Source organism: Lactuca serriola, chromosome 6, assembly GCF_051521515.1.
Source record: "Lactuca serriola cultivar US96UC23 chromosome 6, Lser_US96UC23_V15, whole genome shotgun sequence".
NCBI lineage: Eukaryota > Viridiplantae > Streptophyta > Magnoliopsida > Asterales > Asteraceae > Lactuca > Lactuca serriola.
The window spans coordinates 165,915,525-165,927,712 of NC_136413.1; the positions used below are offsets into that span (position 1 = coordinate 165,915,525).

At 34.1% G+C, this 12,188-nt stretch overlaps 2 protein-coding genes across 2 annotated transcripts; one reads left to right on the top strand and one right to left on the bottom strand.

The window, feature by feature from the left end:
* Nucleotides 1–235: 235 nt before the first annotated feature.
* LOC145057313 (glycine-rich RNA-binding protein RZ1A-like) lies at nt 236–2,705 on the top strand. The gene is made up of 4 exons (XM_079005118.1): nt 236–367; nt 1,155–1,271; nt 1,362–1,908; nt 2,490–2,705. The coding sequence occupies exons 2-3, from the start codon at nt 1,161–1,163 to the stop codon at nt 1,893–1,895; spliced, it is 645 nt and encodes a 214-aa protein (XP_078861244.1). The 5' UTR covers nt 236–367; nt 1,155–1,160; the 3' UTR covers nt 1,896–1,908; nt 2,490–2,705.
* A 4,977-nt stretch (nt 2,706–7,682) lies between these two features.
* On the bottom strand, nt 7,683–9,119 carry LOC145057314 (U-box domain-containing protein 28-like). Its single transcript, XM_079005119.1, has one exon. It carries the CDS (start codon nt 9,027–9,029, stop codon nt 7,794–7,796), a length of 1,236 nt encoding a protein of 411 aa, XP_078861245.1. The 5' UTR covers nt 9,030–9,119; the 3' UTR covers nt 7,683–7,793.
* Nucleotides 9,120–12,188: the final 3,069 nt, after the last annotated feature.

The following is a 12,188-nucleotide window of genomic DNA, read 5'->3' on the forward strand; positions in this document are numbered from 1 at the left end:
ACAACAATTCAAAAGTTCTAACCAAAGAAGTTAGAAATTCAATATTTTTAGAAATCCAGGCTTCTTAAAAATTCAAATCCTCCTAAAGATCCATAATTCTTAAAAATTCAATCTTTACAAATTAATCTTATACCTAACAAAAATGTTGAAATGCTATTAAAACAATCGGAGAGGGACTTTGATTGCAGTATTTTTAAACCATAAGGGTACAAATTATAATATTTTGCCTAGTTAACTTAATAATCGACAAAAATCCTTCTCGAACCGAATTTGAGGTCTCCACCTCAATCAGATTAGGGTTAGGGTTTTGGAAAGTGAAGAGAAGGAACTCTCTCGCTTCTAGACGCAATCGTTTGCGAAAAAAACTGTAAGTACTTCGGCTCTTTACTCTACAACAGAACAGCATCTTAGATTCATCGTTCTCTTATACTCTACTTGTCGTATTTGCTAAACGTTTTTCTTGATCTAGTATCTGCAGCTATCCAGTTTCTGTGGGATGATTTTTCACTCCGTCGTAGCTTTATAGCTCTTCTTTTTCGTTCATGATGCATTAAATTTGTTTTCTCTGCATTTTGTTTCATATATTCGATAGGGACTCAACAATCTAAGCCAAGTCGTTTTGAACTCGAACATATTGATTTTTTTACGGCATACTAGCCCATAAGTTTTAATACAGTTTTGGCTTCAAATATCTCCGGTGACACGGCTGTTGTAAAAATGTTGATGATCCTAAACGATCTCGGAATCTAACATGTTTTGCCTAATCCGATAAGTGTAAATTGAGACCTTGGAGATTCTTTCACTGTAACTATTTCATTGGCCGCTTTTGGTGTTAGTATGATTTAGCTGGTTAAACATTTTCAGAGTTCATGTGGTAATTTCTCTCGCCAAAAATGGAGAAACCTGTAACAATATTTGTTTTCCAGTTTACTGTATTGTCTGATAAAACGTGAATGCAGTTTGGCTTTTCTTCACTTTGGAGTATCAAAGATTTGCAATTTAAGGGGTGTTTAGGTCACTTACTCAAATACAATGTTAGATCTTAGTTGAGACATTCAAAATTCCAAAATGTATTTGCTTTTTGCTGAAACAGAGATGGATTTATTCATCTCTGAGTTGAATGTGACACCTTCTATTTCTTCTTCTACTTTCAGGTGAACATGATTGATCAGGATGAATATCGTTGTTTCATTGGGAACCTTTCATGGTCAACATCTGACAGGGATTTGAAAGAAGCCTTTAAAAAGTTTGACCATCTTCTAGATGCAAAGGTAAACTCTTTTCATTTGTACACAAATTCGGGACATAAAGTTGCAATCTTTTTTCATTTGTACACTAATTCACATCTGTTTGTTTTCTAGGTGGTTATGGACAGATCATCAGGGAGATCACGTGGGTTTGGATTTGTTACTTTTGATGATGAAAAATCAATGGAAGATGCAATTGAAGCAATGAATGGAATAGATTTAGATGGGCGTCCGATTTCAGTAGACAAAGCTCAACCAAATCAAGGCGGCGGCGGTGGTGGTAGAGACCGTGATGGCGGACGTGACCGTGACCGCGACAGGGGGAGGGACCGCGGGCGAGATCGTGATTATGGCGGTGGCGGCGGCGGTGGTGGGCGGGGATCTGGCGGCGACTGCTTCAAATGTGGAAAGCCTGGACATTTTGCTCGTGAATGTCCATCTGGAGAAGGTTCAAGAGGTGGTAGTAGGTATGGTGGAAGAGATGATAGATATGGTGGTGGTGGTGGCGGAAGCCGCCATGGTCCTGACCGCGGCGGAGATCGAGATCGTTCGAGTGGACGGAATAGGGATTCCGGCAGTCGTGGTGGTTCGGGAAGCGATAGACGTGATCGCGATCGTGATCGTTCTGGTCCCTATGAACGCCCTTGATTATGCATCTAAGGTAATCATTTTTAGTTTCTGTTAATAAAAACATTTTAGATTTAATTTTTTTTAGCTATTGTAATAATACATAAACAGAACAGTTTGTACATTGTTTGACATACCGAGACAGGCATCAAATGGGACAAAATTTACAATTTTTTGTCCCATCCAAAAGGGTAGAACAAGGTGGGACAGAGACTCACTTTCTATCTCTCATTTGTTAAAAAGACGTAAATGCCCTCCTCATCCTAATCATAAAAAATAGCCCTAAAAAGCTTGTTGAGCCCTTTCTTGTCGACTCCAGTGTAACAAATGCAGCCGAAGGCTGCATTTGTTATACTGGACACGACACTATTGAAACTGGTCAAAGCTTTGTAGGGTTACTTTTTATGATTAGAATGTGGAGGGCATTTATGTCTTTTTAACAAATGAGAGATAGAAAGTGAGTCGCTTTCCTACCTTGTTCTACTTTTTTAGATGGGACAAAAAATTGTAAATTTTGTCCCATTTGACACCTGTCTCGGTTCAATGTATCTATGTTAAACACAGTACAAATTGTTGTGTATAACAAGTGGGGTGTAATGGTTGTTGATATTTCAGGTGTGGCAGGTAAAGAAGCTGGATGTAGCAAAACATGAGTGATTTACGTGAGATTGCATTCAGTCCCATTTTGGATAATGTGAAAGCGGAAATCTATAATATATTTTAATTTCCAGATTCTAGTATTTGTTTATCTTTCGAACAACAAATTTCTTGACATGTTGAATGGATCTGTTTTCAGTGATTGTTAGATTTATTTGGTGCTTGATTTGAGTATATTGTTTTGTTTCCAGTTGATCTGAATTATGTTTAAAGCTTTAGCTTTGTTAAAACAATTTTCAAAATTACTTTTTTAATGGTTTGTGAGTGGATGATGTGGATCTCACTAGAAATCCGCAAAACAGGCGAATTAACAAAAGATTAATTTTTTTTTTTGCAAAAACCATATTCTGCAGAACAAAAGGCATTCCACAAATTGTTTTTATAGAATTTTCATTTTTGTAGTGGGAACAATTCATAAATGCATTTCCCCTAAAAGAAATTGTGTCCAGGTGTGGTGAATGTTAAAAGGAGGTGGTTTAATGATATAGCATCCTTTGTTTTAGTAATGGACAACCCTTTTGATTTGATAAGCCGATTTTATTTCAAATCATCGACTCAAATCGGTTTGCTTTTAAAATAGTCGAAATCTTTGCTTTTTTATTTTGAAAAATACATGAAAATTACTATATTGTTATCGTTTTAATGGTTTAGTTATTATATTTTAATTTCGTAACAGCTAATCAAGTTTGGCATAGTTTCTATTTTGATCGTTTTTTTACTATAACATGTTAAAAGTTGTTTTTAGTATAAAATTTAAAATATAGTTGGTATTTAGTGGGAATAAACATCATAAATGGTCGCTGTGGTTACTCAAAATCTGAAGTTTAATCCTAGTGGTTTAAAAACCTCACAGATGGTTTCTGTGGTTTTAAAACTTTTAACAAATGATCCTTTTCGCTAACTCCGTTAGCATTTAACCGTTAAGTGAAAAACATTTCTGTCATTTCACAACCACAAGACCAATTATGATGATTTGCCTTATTTAAAAAAAAAGAATTTTTTTTAATATTAAATGGCCCCACCCTCTCTCTCATTCTCCTTTCTCTCTCTCTCTCTCTCTCTCTCTCTCTATATATATATATATATATATATATATATATATATATATATATATATATATATATATATATATACCCTCACTTCTCTCTTCCCTTCCCGTTTTTCTTCACCACCGGCCAAGAAGAGGTTGCCTCCATCCCGATGGTGTAGTAGCCTACCTAATCCCTAGCTCTTCCCTTCGTGATTACGACCAACCCCGACCTCCCATACCACCATTCGAGCTCACCAACGTCGCGTAGCACCCTCCCTTGGTCATTGTTGTCTTCCCTTCGTTCCCACAGTCCCATTGTAGGGTTAAATACCAAGGAAGAAACGAACTTGTCGGAAAAACGGGATCGCCGGTCTCGGCAACAGATCTTCCACACCAAACCTTTTCTGCTTCTTGCGTGTTTTTTCCCTTCTCAAATTGATGAAGACGATGACCCTATACCCTATTAGTTGTAACCTGTGAATACAACCTTGTAAAGGTAATCATATCATCAGATTTCTAATCAAGAAAAAGAAACGATTGATTGAATGATCGGTTGCTTCATTAAGTGTTGATTTACAGAGTGGAATGATCAATCAAAGTGGAATGAATACAATAAGATATAAGGATCAAATTAACCAGATCTTCCAAATTGAGTGAATTACTCACGCATTCCACAACATGAAATCTCAATTTTCAAGACTAGGATTGAATTGATGATGAGCAGTAGTAGTAGAAGATTGATAATGATAGTTGAAAATTTGATTGAAGACTCACAAATTCCACATCATGAATTTAGATTAGGAGGCAGAATCGAGAAGTCAAGGAAGGAGGTGACACCGTCTGGAGGCGATGCGACAGTGGGAGGAAGGAATGAGAGATCTCAGTCACCATTATTTCTTGTGTGGAAGACGGAGGCGGCTAAGGAATTCTGGGTGGTGGTGCCTTTTAGGATCTGATCGAGGGTTTAGAGAGAGAGAGAGTGAGAGAGAGAGAGAGAGAGGGTAGGGAAATTTAATATTAAATAATTATATATATATATATATATATATATATATATATATATATATATATAAAATAAGGCAAAACATCATAAATGGTCCATGTGGTTGTGAAATGACAGAAATTTCCTTCACTTAACGGTTAAATGTTAACGGAGTTAGCGAAAATGACTATTTGTTAAAAGTTTTGAAACCATAGGGACCATCTATGAGGTTTTTAAACTGTGAAGACTAAACTTCAGATTTTGGATAACCAAAGGAACCATTTATGATGTTTTTTCTTTAGTGATTTTATTGAAATAGTTAGTATAAACAAAATTCATTAAATACAATATAAGGGTATGTTTGGTTGTAAACAAATTTCAAAGAGAAATTTGAAAACATAGAAAAATATTTTTGGTTCAACTTTTTTCCAAAATTTTTCTATGAAAAGAGAGTTTTTTGATTTTCTAAATTAAATATAACTTGTAAAAGGTAATATGTTAAATATTGTATTGACTCAATTAGTTTTAATCACTTTTTGTAATTTTTCTAAAATGGAAAATAAAACTCAATAAGTTTTAATCAAACGTGTTTTTTAAATTTTCTATTGAAAATAAAATCTCTATTATGCTTTTTTTTTCTTGAATATTTTTCAAGAAACTGAAAATAATTTTTTATAACCAACAGCACTTCTTTGTTTTCCATAAACATTTTACAAAATGAGTCCCATAAAACCATATTCGTTGGGTATCATGCAAAATGACTTGTGAAAATAATTTTTTTCTATAAATAAATTATACAACCTAGTGCCTAACTAAGAAATCTTATGCTGGTATACGTGTAAAAGAGTATTGGGAATTTTTTTTTTCGGGTTACAATGCAAAAATGCATTTGCGTAGGGTGACTTGTGAAAATGCATTTGGTATGGTGCCTACGAAAATGCTCAAATATATAAAAAAGTTCTCTACATGGTAAAAGAATTATAGTCAAATTCAAACTAATATATAAGAAAAAGTTTATTCGAATAAGTCCATTGTCCTATTCAGCTATGTTGAGATAAAAGTGTTTTTAAATAACGTATTAAAATATTATTAATTTTATTAAATATGATACTGTTTGTTTAATAAGATGAGTAGAAAAAACTATAAGAATATATTTAATTTCGCTTTTAAATAATATAAAATTGAAAAACTTAAAAAGATATATGAAAAAATGGGTTAAACAGTTAGAACCACTTCCGACCCATTGAGATCCGCTACATAGGCATCTCCGAAAGTTGTGGTTATTTTTTAATATTTTTAAAGTTTAGTTTATTTATTAGAAAAAGCTTAATAACTTACGTTATCTTTTTTTATTTCAAAACTTAAATTCAATTTTATTACATTTTTTAGAATGATTTAAATAAATATCCATTATTTTATTTTTAAATCTAAATATTTTGTCTAAATCTAAAAGATATTTATCTATCAAATCCTGATATTGTTAGACCAAAGATCCTTTATCATTTGCATTCATTTTGGCTCTATATTAAGTCCCTTAATTAGGATTTTAATTTATAAGTTAATGAAGCTTATGTAAGTGTGTTCTAGAATTTTATGATTGTTAAAAAATTAAAATCCGTTTAAAAACAAAATAAGGAAAATGACTAATACGTATACCACATGCCTTATCAAAAACATTGAAGTTCCTTGTTAAATTAAAAAAATCCTGATTAAAATTGTAGCCACTAATACTACTAGACCAAACCTACAAATAAAGCAAAACCAAATAAACGAAATCCGTAATTTATTCATAAAGTTATAAAAAAGTGAAATATAGAATATGAAATGGTAGCTTTTAGAACAATTTTTGTAACTATTCTTGATACCAATAAAGGAAATAATGGCATTTAACTAACGTCATATATTCTTCACACAAAAAAGAAAACACATTTGGTTTAAAACATGCCAACATCAAGAATCAAAACCACTTTAAATCATGTCCAACAATTACCCGATTTTAGGGTCAAAAGCATCAACCTATAAATATTTGTCAAACCACAAAAGTCAAAAACAGTAGTCCCTGCTTTTAGTTTAATTAATCTAATTCATCTTTCTCATATAAATATAATTTATTTTATATTCTGTCACGTAATAGTTAATACTGGTTTTGTCTTTATACATCTCCAAAAGCATCTTCTCTTACAGGTATTGGTCAAAGTCTAAGGTAGAAGTTGTCCATACGTAGGATTCAAACCAAACGTTAATCCTTATTCAAATTTGGAAATTTTTATATTTTAACATGCGGAATTTCATATGCAAAGCCATTAGACAAGAAAAAAAAAATAGATGATCATTTTTTTAATAAATTCCTTTTACAATACAAAAAAAAAGGTGTATGTTTGTGGTTGAAAACATAAAATGTAAATAAGTATAGCTTTTGAGAGGTTTTATAAGTTTTTAAGAGTTTTTAACTTTTTCTTTTTACATTTTAGTTTATTTTATATATTTTTATATTCTTACTGAACAATTCTAAACAAACAAAAGTTACATTTCTAACTAGTTTTGTCAAATATAAATACCTTAATATTTTTTAATATTTTTCACCGGGACTAGCTTTTATCTAACAAATTTCTTCAAGCAATCGAATCGCGCTTTATATATTAATTAACCGAAAATCAAAAACCATAGATATGAACTATTATATATAATAAATATAAATTATTTTATAGCTTCATAATATAAAATCTAATTTAACACATAAAAATATTAACCATTAATACATCGACAACAACAACAATACCTTAACGCCATAAAAACCAGATGGCTTGCCCACAATGAGTGGTCTCATTCGTTCGAAAGCGCCAACTCAAAATGAAAAATAAGCAAATAAAAAAAAAACAAATGAAAACATTAAAACTAAAAGTATACATAAAAGAGGGATAAGGGTAAACAAGTAAAACAATACAAATATGCAACAATAAAAATAATACTAGCAAAACCTATTAAACACTTATATTAACACTTAACTTTTCAGATAAATAGATTCTATTAATTCATTTCAATTATTATTATTTATTTTTTTGCAATTGTTTGTAAGAAAATTATAGTAAAAGACAAAATTAGGTTTTATGCAATTGCTTGATGGTAGTGGTGGAGGGAGGGACCAATTTGTCATTTTATAATAAAAATATGATTTACAGCTTTTTGATCTAAAATCGGAAGTCAGATGAATTCTAAAAAAAAAAAAAAAAAAAAAGTTGTATAGACCGAGTCAATACGGCGTGATGTGAGTTGTCCGCGTTTCGTAGCTCGCCAAACATGACTTTGAGTTAACTCGGAAAACCTTGACCAAGTCGCCGCACATTTGCCTCACTGTGCCGGAGCAATTACTCTGCATCACGAGCAACACCTTCGTCAATCCATTGTTTCTCATTGCAGATTCCTGAGCCATTCGATCTCTTGACATGTAACACAAGCTCCAGATCACTCCGATTCCGTGATCCGTCGCCGCCGGTGATACTTTCATCAGCCGGTGTACGACCGCCGTTACACAGTTCTCGTCTTCAGAAATCGCCGTCCGTCCTTCGGTGCATGTCGACACCATCTCTAGTATCTTCATCACTTTTTCAATCACCGGAACTGTGTTTTCCGGACCGGAGAGGATTTTACCGGCGGTTCTCACGATCCCGAGACGGACGAGTTCCTTTTTCGATTGGCGAGATGTAGAAACGGCGATCAGAGCTGCGAACCCTGCCTCCACCGCCTTTAGGTCGGTTTCGGAACTTGTTAGGCGGTATAGCTCTTTTAATAAGGTGATTTGATCGGCGATTACTCGGCGAGATTCGTTGTCAAACGCCGCGAGTGATTTCATAACCCTAGCTGCGCTGATTCTAGCATCCAAACCGCCTTTCTGAAGAACGAAAGTGAACGGCGACAATGAGGCATCGTCTGAATTCAAGTTGATTAATTGCTCTTTAACTCCTTTCTCAGGGAGAATCAGATCCAAAGCAGTGACCAGCAATTCAACAACTTCAATCTCATTACTAATTCTTAAATTCCTCGCTAGCGTCGGAACGAATCCGTCCAATTTCGCCAACGATTCTCTGTTTTCAATCGACAATTTCGCAAAACTAACAATACTCGATAGCGTACCTAACGAAAGGAGTTGCGGTTGCGTCTGTTCGTTGTTAATCAATTTCTTTAAGGAATCAAAGGCAAGATGGTTGTTGAATGAGGCGTTTGAGGCAGGGCTGAGGAGATATGAATCAGACCATACACGAATGAGACGGCGGAGTGTGAGGTTAGGGACGACATCGGTGGATTGAAGGACTTGCATGGTGGCGGGACAAGTATTGTGGCCGGAATCGAGCCATTTCTGGATGCTGGCCCGGTCATAGGTGACGCCGGTACATAGACTGACCGGAGATTTCATGACGTCCATGGAAATCGGGCACTTGAAGAAGCTGGGAACACTCAGGTACAATCCGTTGCTCTTTTCTCTCGCCATTTGTGTGTGTTTTTGTGTAGGAATCAATTGTGTGTTTAGACTTTTTAGAGAGAGAAAGAGATAGAGAAGTTGGAGGGTATAAAGAGAGAGAAGTTTGGGGTCTTTGAAGGGACGGGGTGAGAGAGAGAGTCAAAGGGGAAGAGATGACGTCATTTAGTCAACGATTCGTTGTTGTGTGGGTACTTGTTGGGTTGAAGTTTTGTAAGTTTATCAATTTTTTATTTGTTTAGGTTTAAAAAAGATAAAGTTTCAGAATTGGTCCCTTTGGTTTACCAAAATTTTCATTTTAATGACAACATTGCAAAATATCACACCGATGGTCCTCGTAGTTTTATCTTTTCACGTGGTTGGTCATTATCTATACGAAAGACTATATTGTCCTTTATAATGTATTTTTTTTTTCTTTTCTTTAACCTATTTTAATTTTTATTAATATTAAATTAAAAAACACCCCATCCTACCCCATACTTAAATCGTTTTTCCTATACATGATTCATCACCACCCCGATTTCAACTCCAAACACCACCCTCATCATCTCCGACCTCCTTTTCTAAACCCTACTATTACACCTTATCCTTTAGGGCAAGAAAGGCTTCATACTCATAATGTAAATTAATACCTATCACTCATGTTAGTACCAAGACTAGGCTAATAAAACCATTTGAGGATGTAAATCCTTCAAGGGAGGAAGACTTGGGGTGTAATCAATGTCAAAAGCAGTTTTGTCGTATTCAAGGTAGCTCTGTCAAGCATAATTGAGGGCTGAGAATGAGTAGTTTAGCTTGTATTTCTTTTTCCTCTGAATTTGAAGCATCGTCAATGGTTCAATCAACACTCATTTGGGTAGTTTTCTTAGAAAATAATATTATTCCCCTGTATTGATGGGTTTCTTAACCATAGCCTTAGGGTTTAGCTTCCCACGACACGCTTTACATTTTTTCATGATGGGCTTTAGTAGAAAAGGAGGGACTGTAACCAATGACCGGTGGAAGAAGGCTGTCAGGTGGAGCATCCGATGGTCGAAGGTCTATAACGGGGTGAGGAAGTAAACTCTTGAACTACAAAAGAGAGGCGAGGAAGGCACTAAGGTGGTAGGACGATGCCGAGGCTTCTCGTATGGGGACGAAACTGAGGGGACCCGACAACTTTAGGGTTTCTCAAATGTGTGTCGCCGAAGAAGGTCGTGTCTCACCGAAGAATGTGAGAAAGAAAGAGAGGTAGAGATATAAGATACTTTTTTCTTTCCACGGGTCTAAAGAGGGGAAGAAAGGCTCGAGTTTAATTAGGGTCATGGTAGTTTTTTTTAGTTTTAAAACATTATTTTAAAATAAAAAGGAAATCAAATTGTAAAAGAGTAGGTGTACAATAATAACTTTAAAACAAAATAAAACACAAGGATCAACCATGCCAGAAACTAAACCACAAGGACTAATGACGTGACACTTTTTATAGTTGTATTTTACTTTTTGTAAACCATAAGGACATATTCTTAAATTTTGTCTTGAAAAGGAGATGAAAGCGTGTTTAATCATATAATGGAAGTCATAACTAGCATTAAAAAACAATATTATTAAGAAAAAAGTAATGTTTCTATATCAGATAGATGTAAAACGACGAAATATTTATAATTTTTGTTTATCTATTTGATTATTAATTATTTTGAGTAAATTACACAAATCATCTACGTGTGGTTTGTGAGTTGTGACTTTGTATTTCGTTTTTATCGTTTCTTTTTCGTTCGGATGGAACTATAGTTCTATTTTGTTATAAGTTTAATCCCCGACAAATTACAAAAACTATCATATTCTTTCTTATTTTTAATTTATTTTTATTGTTTTTTATTTTTATAATAATATAAGAGTAAATCACATGCTTGGTCGTAATATTTAGGTTTTATTACACCTCTCATGTAACTATCATCATTATTTCAACATTGGTATCTATTTCAAACTATATTAACGAGGTTAGTCTCTTGGACTAACTCCTGTTAGTTTGCTTATGTCAAGAATCATGCACACAAGTGTATTTTAGTCATTTTAATCATGTCTTCCCTTTCTACTTCCCCTCTTAGCTTCTTTTTCAAACGTGCATGTTTAATCAGGAGAAACCCATATTTGTTGTTTAGCTGATACCTAAGATTGATTCAAACTTGATTTTGGTTCCACAACTAGCTATCTGTGTTGGGGTGTTGAGTGAACATGGATGTGGAGAGATGAAGTGACAAAATGAAGGGGGGTGTTATTTTTCTCCAAGTGGAGAAGGCGATATTGGTGGCCGTCGTGACAAGATGGCAAAAGGTAAAAGGAAGCAAGTGACACAATCTCTTGAAAGCCATCCAAACATTGGTTTTAACGACCCAACCTATGTTCTTTCTTTATATTAACAATAACCATGTTTTTTGGGAACATTTGTCATACAATTTGCACACATCCAAAATCCAATCAATTCGATGCATGTTCATAGAAAAGGGAATCCAATTCATGAATCAAACCCATAAAGAAGACAATTTACAAAAACAAATCAATTTGAACTTTGGTTTTCATGAAAGATAATCCAATGAGAAAGGTGGCATGTCCGTTGATTACTATGTGGGAACCTTCTTGGATATGACAAAATTTTCAAATGATTGGGTATCTAATGAGATATCCAAGATCATGATGTATATATTATCCACATAGATATAATAGAAGATGTCATGGACCTTGTTGACTCCATGTCACATGGAAAATGAGTCACTGATAGATTACGATCAGAGTCTATCGATTATCGAAGGCTATGGAAGGCCCAATAAGCCAAAATTAGAGGAAACTATGAGGAATGAGATTTAGCCCATGTATGTTAGAAATTTGAATTGATATGACACTTGGTGTTAAAACAATATAATGTTTGTAGATCTTCAAAAGATGATAGTCATGATAGTCATTGATAGGAACTAACATATATTTAAATGAAGATGGGTTGTGAAAGGTATGTAGGCTTGAGAAGTCCATTGATGGGTTCTAACAAGCATCTCATGTTTGAATCATTTGCTTCGATGAGAAATTCAAAAGTTGAATTACGAGAAATAAAAGATATTCCTATAAATGTTGAAGCTAGTGAGAGCGATGTTGTCCCTTCTATTGAAATAGGAAACGATGTTCTAACATTGCTAAGTGTGA